This window comes from Chiroxiphia lanceolata, chromosome 26, assembly GCF_009829145.1.
Source record: "Chiroxiphia lanceolata isolate bChiLan1 chromosome 26, bChiLan1.pri, whole genome shotgun sequence".
NCBI lineage: Eukaryota > Metazoa > Chordata > Aves > Passeriformes > Pipridae > Chiroxiphia > Chiroxiphia lanceolata.
Genome location: NC_045662.1, coordinates 6,530,623 through 6,538,383, shown reverse-complemented (window position 1 = coordinate 6,538,383; position 7,761 = coordinate 6,530,623). Strand labels below are relative to the sequence as shown.

At 60.7% G+C, this 7,761-nt stretch overlaps 1 protein-coding gene across 1 annotated transcript; it reads left to right on the top strand.

Annotated features, from left to right (window-relative positions):
• The first annotated feature begins 2,812 nt into the window (after positions 1–2,812).
• DLX3 (distal-less homeobox 3) lies at positions 2,813–5,994 on the top strand. Its single transcript, XM_032711344.1, has 3 exons — positions 2,813–3,131; positions 3,490–3,680; positions 5,656–5,994. The coding sequence occupies exons 1-3, from the start codon at positions 2,813–2,815 to the stop codon at positions 5,992–5,994; spliced, it is 849 nt and encodes a 282-aa protein (XP_032567235.1).
• Positions 5,995–7,761: the final 1,767 nt, after the last annotated feature.

Below are 7,761 nucleotides of genomic sequence, written 5' to 3'. Positions count from 1 at the left end.
CGCGGCTGTGACAGAGCTGAGGGGACACGCGGGGACCCCCGTGGGCGCTGCCGGGCTCGGGGGACGTTTCCAAGCAGGACCCCCCCACCAGTGTTGGGGGGACACGGGGGGACCCTTCAACTTCCGGGGGCTATGGGAGGGATCCCCTCCAGCCTTGGGGGGGGCACATGAAGTGAACCCGCCGACCTTTGGAGGCCACAGGGGAGGAAAACCCTCCAGCCTTGTAGGGGGAATGGGGGGGATCACTTCAGCCTTGTGGGGTGGACGAGGGGGGGCCCTCCAGCCCTATGGGGGGTATGGGGAGGGGACCCAAACTTGTGGGGGGCACAGGGGACAGCAGGGGTGTGCTGACCTGACCCCGTGGTCAGCCCTGCCCCTGCACCGACCCACAGAGACCCCCGGGTGCCCCAATACAGTGACTTTTGCCATCCCCACAGTGTCCCAGTTCACTCAAACTGGTCCCCCCAAGTCCCCCCACCCCTCTCCCCCATCCATGAGCTCCTGGATTTGGGGCTCCACAAGCGCCAGCCTGGCCCAGCAGCCTCCGGCAGCACCAGTGCCTCCCAGTCCCAAACTGGTTCAGGACTGCACGGACCTGCTCCCCGCTTGTGCCCCACTCCCCAGCCGCCCTCCCTGGCCTCCAGCTCCCCAACCGGCTTTTCCTGCTGGCACATCCCTCTCCCAGCAGGAGCCGGCCCCGGTGACAGTCCGGCTGGAGGGGGACAGCCGGGCCAGGGGGCCGGGGATGTCCCCGCGGCTCCTCGGGACTCTGGGAATGCTCCCCGGGACCCTGGGAATGCTCCTCAGGACCCTGGGAATGCTCCTAGGGACCCTGGGAATGCTCCTCGGGACCCTGGGAATGCTCCCCGGGGAGGCCCCGCACAGCTCCCAGGGCTGGGCTTGGCCCAGACGCTTCTGTCCCCTCTGAATGACCCCCTCGAATCCCCAGTTACAATTCCCACGTGGGAAGTGAGTCCATGCCATTCTCCATGCTTTGGGGTCATGCTTTGCCTCCTGCAGAGGCTCCTGCTTCCCTCCGGGATTCATCTCCAGTTCTATTTATTTCTTTAGAGCTATTCCTATTATTTCCATTTCTATATTTCTATTTCTATTATTTTTATTTCTCCTTTTCCTATTCTTCTTTCTATTTATTCCTATTCCTATCCCTATTTATTCCTTTTCCTATTCGCATTTATTCCTATTCCTATTTCTATTTCTCCCTGTTCCTATTCTTATTCCTATTCCTATTTATTCTTACTCTTATTTCTATTCCTATTTATTTCTCTTCCTAATCCTATTTCTATTCACTCGTTTTCCTACTTAAACCTATTCCTACTGCCACTCCTACTCCTATTCTTATTCCTATTCCTATACCTACTCCTATTCTTATTCCTATTCCTATACCTACTCCTATTCTTATTCCTATTCCTAATCCTATTTCTATTCATTCCTTGTCCTGCTTATTCCTATTCCTACTGCCACTCCTATCCCTATCCTTATTCTTTGTTCCCACCCCTATTCCCGTTCCCATCCCACTCTTTCTACCCCCAGTCCCTCCACATTCCCGACGATTATCCCGTTTTCCTGGCGGGCCCGGCGGTGGCGGCGGTGCCGGGACTCGAACCCCTGGCGAAGGGGGGGCGCAGTTCCCCCTGTGTCCGTCAGGTGGTGCCTTTGCACCGCAGTGCGGGCCCGGGGGGGCCCGAGGGGCGCAGGGGGGACAATCCCGGGGCTGGGGGGACACAGGGTGGGACAGGAGGGCGCAGCCCCCGCCGGGCTTAAGGACCCCCAGCCCCCTTCCAACCCCCCCCTTCAGGGTAAAGACCCGCCTGCAGAAGCGGAGACCCCCCTCCCGCAGATAAAAGCCCCCCTCCCAAAGCCCCCCTCCCAAAGCCCCCCGTCCTCCTGGGGGCAACCCCGGGAGTGGCCGGGGGTGACCGGGGCTGGCTCGGGACCCTGAGCTGGGCGATGCTGCGGGGGGGCTCTGAGGGCAGCGGGGGGGGCAGGACCCGGACTGGGGATGGGAGAGACACGGAGCCCCGGGGGGGGGGGGGGCAGAATCAGGGCCTGTCACTGCCCCGAGGTCCCCACAGGGCAGGTGCAGCACGGCAAGTTTTGGGGTCCTCTGCTCCATGAGGATGGGGGGGCTCTGCCTTGGGGATGGTGTTGGACTGGGAGTCACTTCTGGGAGAAGGTGGGATCTGGGGAGAAGGGAGGACACCACAAACACACCCCTGGAGCCCCCCAGCCCCAAGCATGGATCCACCCTACTCCCAACCCCCAACCCTCCCTGCCACCCAACAAACATCCCCCCCTCGACTCCTCCTCCAAATCCCCCACAGCCCCAAAAGTCCCCTTGCAAACCAGCCCTCCCTGACTCCCACAGTGCCCCCTGCATCCCCAGGGCCCCCCCTCCTGCAGACGGGACCCTGTGCTCTGTATTTACTCCTTCGCCCTCCTTCACCCACTCTTTGTTGTTTCTTGAGAGAGGGAAAGAAGGGAGGGAAAAAAAAAATAAGGGAGAGAGAAAAAAATAAAAAAGAACCCACACAGGAGGAGGCAGGAGCCTATTTTGCCTCCCAGGCAATATTTCTGGAGCCAATCGGAATGCGCACCCACCCTGCCCTGCTCCCTAATTAAAGGCTTTAAGCAGGCGGCCGGGGCCGGAGGTTTGGGCACAGTCTCTTTGGTTGCTCCTCGCAAAGAGCCGCAGCACAGGATCCAGCTCCGGGCACGCCAGGCCTGACGCGGCAGCCGGAGCCGCCAGGTTGGGGGGTCCCCAGCCGGGCAGGCAGCTCCCCCCTCGCCAGCGATGAGCGGCTCTTTCGATAAGAAGCTTTCCAGCATCCTCACGGACCTGTCGGGCTCGCTGAGCTGCCATGCCGCCTCCAAGGACTCGCCCACCTTACCGGAGTCCTCCGTCACCGATCTGGGCTACTACACCAGCCAGCACGACTACTACCCGGGCCAGTCCTACAGTCAGCCCGTGAGCCACTACCCCTACCACCAGTTCAACCTCAACGGCATTGGCGCCGCCGGCACCTACTCGCCCAAATCCGACTATTCCTACAGCCCTTCCTACCGCCAGTACGGCCACTTCAGGGACCAGCAGCTCCCGGCGCAAGAAGCAGGTAGGATGCTGTGGGGAGAGGGGGTCGTGCCCATCCCGCTGCTCCCTTGGAATTCCGGAGGGAGTTTTATGGAGCTGTGCGTGTCTAAGTTATCGCCGAGTTGGGGCGGGGGGTGTTGCTGCTGCTGGCGGATGTTGGGGCAAAGCTCGTCCCCCTCCGGCATTCCCGGAGCTGCCGGGGGGACGCGGTGGGATGGATCCGTGCTGGATGCGGCGTCCGGGGGATATCCCAGGGGCTGTCCCAGGGGACATTCCAGGGGATGGGGTAGTGCCAGCACCTCGAGCGGGATGGTCCTGAGTTGGGGACGGGGGGTGGCTGAGACCCCTCCACCCGCCTCACCCCTGCGCTCTCTGCCCAGTGTCGGTGAAGGAGGAGCCGGAGCCGGAGGTGCGGATGGTCAACGGGAAACCCAAGAAGATCCGCAAGCCCCGCACCATCTACTCCAGTTACCAACTGGCTGCCCTGCAACGCCGATTCCAGAAAGCCCAGTACCTGGCGCTGCCCGAGCGGGCTGAACTGGCCGCCCAGCTGGGGCTCACCCAGACCCAGGTAAGGGCTGAGACCCCCCGACACCCCAATTCCCGACCGCGGGCAGGAGGGATCGGCAGAGGGGGAGCCAGAGCTGCCCTGCTCCTCGCAAATGCGAACTGGGGGGGTCTTGGGAGGGAGTTCTGTTCTCGGGCAGCTCAGAGGGGGTCTGGGGGTCCCCGGGAACGGATAGTCCCCCTTTGTTTGCGGGTGCAAAGCGGGCAAAGCAGATTTCCCCGCGCGGAGCAGATATACTTTGCCGAGGGAAAACTGGAGAGGAGGGAAGGAACAGGGAGAGGAGACGGACTCCAGCCGTGTCCCACTCCCCAGTTTTAGGGTTTATCCTCCTCTCTTTGGAGCCGGCACCATCCCAGACCTCGCTCTGCTCAGGCACCCCAGGGGTTGGGGGCTGAATCCTGCCCCGGTGCCTGGGAAGGTCCTGGGTCAGCAGCGCACCCGGTGTCCCGGGAATGCGGGGCACCAAGTCCCGGGCGGGACGGGACGCTCGGGAAGGGACGCTCGGGACGGGGTGTTCGGGACGCCCCATCCCGACACCGGGTCCTGATCCCAAGTCCAGCAGGAGCACGGGGACATGGGGCCGAACCCTGCTCCTCCCGTCTGGACTTCCCGAGGCTCCCCGACTGCGCTGTCCTGCCTGGCTCAGGCAGAGAGAAGGGATTTGGGGACCGGCTCCACACCCCGCCGGGACCCTGCGTTGGGGTGGCAGTTCAGGCTGGACTGGAAGAGCAGGGACGTGCGGGACGGGCTTCTCCTCCCCACGAACCACCCAGAGTCGGGGCTAACCCCTTGGTTTTGGGGTTCTGCCCGGCGAGGGGACAAACTGTCCCGGCGGATCTGCTGGTGGGAGGGGAGTGGGTTGTCACCACTGTCCCTGCAGCGTGTGACTCCCCCGCAGCCCGGCCCGGGTGCCCTCCCTGCCTGCGGGCCGGCGCCGGCGCCCTTGTGCCGCCCTTGGCGCGGCGCTCCCAGCGCCCGACCTTCCTCCTCCTCCTCCTCCTTCTCCTCCTCCTCCTCCTCCCTTGGGCGATGAAGCAATCGAGGACACTCGGCAAAGGGCTGACGGAGCGCGTCACCCGCTCCCAGAGGGACATCCTGTTTGGGTGACAACTGCCCCCGCCCCGTCCCCGCGGGGGCCGAGCGCGTCCAGCGCCGCCTCACCCAGCCCTGGCACGCTCCCGACGCCCGGCGTGATGCACCCAGTGACGGGCTCCCCGCGACACCCGTGTCCCCAGGGGGGCTTCCTGTGACACCCGCGTCCCCAGGGGGGTCCCCACGACACCCATTCCACGGGTGCTTCCCGCAGAGCATCGTGTGTCCATGTTCTCCGTGACACCCACATCCCGGGTGACCTCCTGTTGTGCACCCACCGTGTGTCCGGGGTCCCCACGACACCCGGGAATGCTTCCTGCCACCCACCGTGTGGGGTGCCCACGGTGTCCGTGTCCTGGGTGCCTTCCAGCGGCACATGGTGTGTCCAAACTTCCCATGCCACCCTTGTTCCTGTGGTGCATCGTGTCTCTGGAGTCCCCGTGACACCCACGTCCCAGGGCTCTTCCAGCACTGCACTGTGTCCCTGGGATCCCCGTGACGTCCTTGTCCTTTACCCCTGGGATCCCCGTGACACCCTTGTCCTTTATCCCTTCTCCTGTCTTTGGGGTCCTCATGACCCCCATGTCTCATCTCCTTCCCATGTCTCTGGGGTCCCTGTGACCCCCCTGTCCCATCTCCTTCCTGTGTCTCCGGGTTTCCTGTGACCCTCACGTCTTCATCCCTTCCCGTGTCTCTGAGGTCCCCATAATACCCATATTCCAGGTGCTTTCCTGCATCTCTGGGATCCCTGTGACACGCATGTCACTTATCCCTTCCCTCGTGCCCGAGCTCCCCACACCACCCCGCCCCCTCTCCCGCTCTCCCCATCCATCCCACACCCCCAGTTCCACGCCGGGGCTCTGACCCTTGTCCCTCCCTCCCTCAGGTGAAGATCTGGTTCCAGAACCGCCGCTCCAAGTTCAAGAAGCTGTACAAGAACGGCGAGGTGCCTCTGGAGCACAGCCCCAACAACAGCGACTCCATGGCCTGCAACTCGCCCCCCTCCCCGGCCGTCTGGGACAGTAACTCGCACGGCAGCGCGCCGGGCCGGACCCCGCTCCCGCAGCCGCTCCCCTACAGCTCCTCGCCCGGATTTCTGGAGGAGCACAACCCCTGGTACCACCCGCAGCCCCTCGGCGGACCCCACGGACCCCACCAGGCACAGCCGGCCAGCACGATGCACCACACCTCCCCGGGGCCCCCCAACGCCGGCGCCGTCTACTAACGGGGAGAGCCGGGGCTGAGAGACAGTGGCACAACTCCTTTGCCTCCTTTTTTTCCCCTCCTACTTTTTGCTTTTTCTTCTTTTTTTTTTAAAAAAAAAAAAAAAGGAAAAGAAAGGACACCCGTGTACACGCACCCCTAGACACACTTACCTCCCCTCTCCCCGCTCATCTCAGGAACCAGAGGACTGCAAAGGGTTCAACTCCTCCACTCCCAGCGCGGGAAAAGGTGGAAAATTCTTCTTCTGCATTTATTTTTTTTTTATTTTTCCATCGTCTTCCCCCCTATAATAAAACGGGACCCCCAGAGGCCTCATCCCACTGCAGGTCCCTCTCCGGAGCTTTGCCTTTGGGGGTCACCCCACTGAGTGAGCCCCGAACAGGAGTGGGCACCCAGGAGGGGCACCCGGAGCCTCCACATTCCATGGGGATTGAGGACACAGTGTCCCCGGTCAGGATGGAGGACACACTGTCCCAGGTCAGGATGGAGGACACTGTCCCAGGTCAGGATGGAGGACACTGTCCCAGGTCAGGATGCAGGACACTGTCCCTGGTCAGGATGGAGGATCCACTGTCCCAGGTCGGGATGCAGGATCCAGTGTCCCAGGTCAGAATACAGGACACTGTCCCAGGTGGTCGCCGACGCCGGAGGAGCGGGATGTGCTTCGTCCTGGCTCCAAAATCCGTGGAGTGGGAGTGATTTGGGGGGGTGACAGACACCCCACAGGAGCAAACCCAGGACCCTCAGCCCGGCAGCTCCGTGGGAATCCCCCGGGACGATGCTCAGACAACAAGGTGGTTATTTAAAATTAAATAAAAAGTGGGTGGGTGGGGGGGATTATTTTAATATTTAAACAGTTCAGGAATGGTTTAAGTTATTTTTGAAAGAGGAAAGTTGTGCTAATCTCCGTTTTCTGGCGGTGCCTCTGGGTGTGGGTTAAGGAACGGCAACAAAAATGCCTATTTTTTAACTAAATCGACAACATATTTTAAAGGAAAAAAAAGCCCAAACTCTTTCCTATTTTTTAAGAGAATAGTGCTATTTTTTTAAGCTGAAAGTGCCGTTTTAAGGAGTGTTCATACGTGTTGTACAGTCCCGGGGACCTTATTTATGTTGCCTTATATAAATAGGGGTGTTTGGGGGGAAAAAAAAGCGAGTGTACATAAGGTTTGTTTGTATAAAGTTGTTCCAAACCAAACTGGTTTCGGTCTGGTTTTTTGTCCTTTTATTTTTGTTTTTAAGGAAAACCCCCCCTCGTTGATGGGACACCTCCCCCCCCCCCAGGACAGGGTGGGGGTCCCCCTGAATGTCCTTTGCTGCTTTCCAAGGGAACCAAGTTAGAAATATTAAATAATAAAAGTGTTTTGAACTTGAATTTCCAAACACCAGGGTTTTTTCCCAGGTTTTTTTTTTGGAGCAGAGTTTTTTTCCCACCTTTGGAAATGCACAGTTAAACCCTATTTTTTTGTGCCCTGTTTTCGGGGGGCAGCTGGGGGGTGGTCGGGGCGTGGGATGGCACTGGGTGACGGGCACAGATGGCGCTGGCTCGCCCCAAGTCCCACTTTGCCCTGCTGAGAGGGAATTTGGGGGGAAAGGATTTTATTCCTGGGTTTCAGAGCATTCCCTGAACTGCCACGGAGACCTGGCGCTTCCTCCCGCTCCTCTCACTGGGACCAGTAAGGCTCCCAGCCCTGCAGACTGGGAGGGTGGCTGGGCTGCCCCGGTGTCCCTTTTGGGGACACCCCATGAGCCATGTGGGGGACAGGAC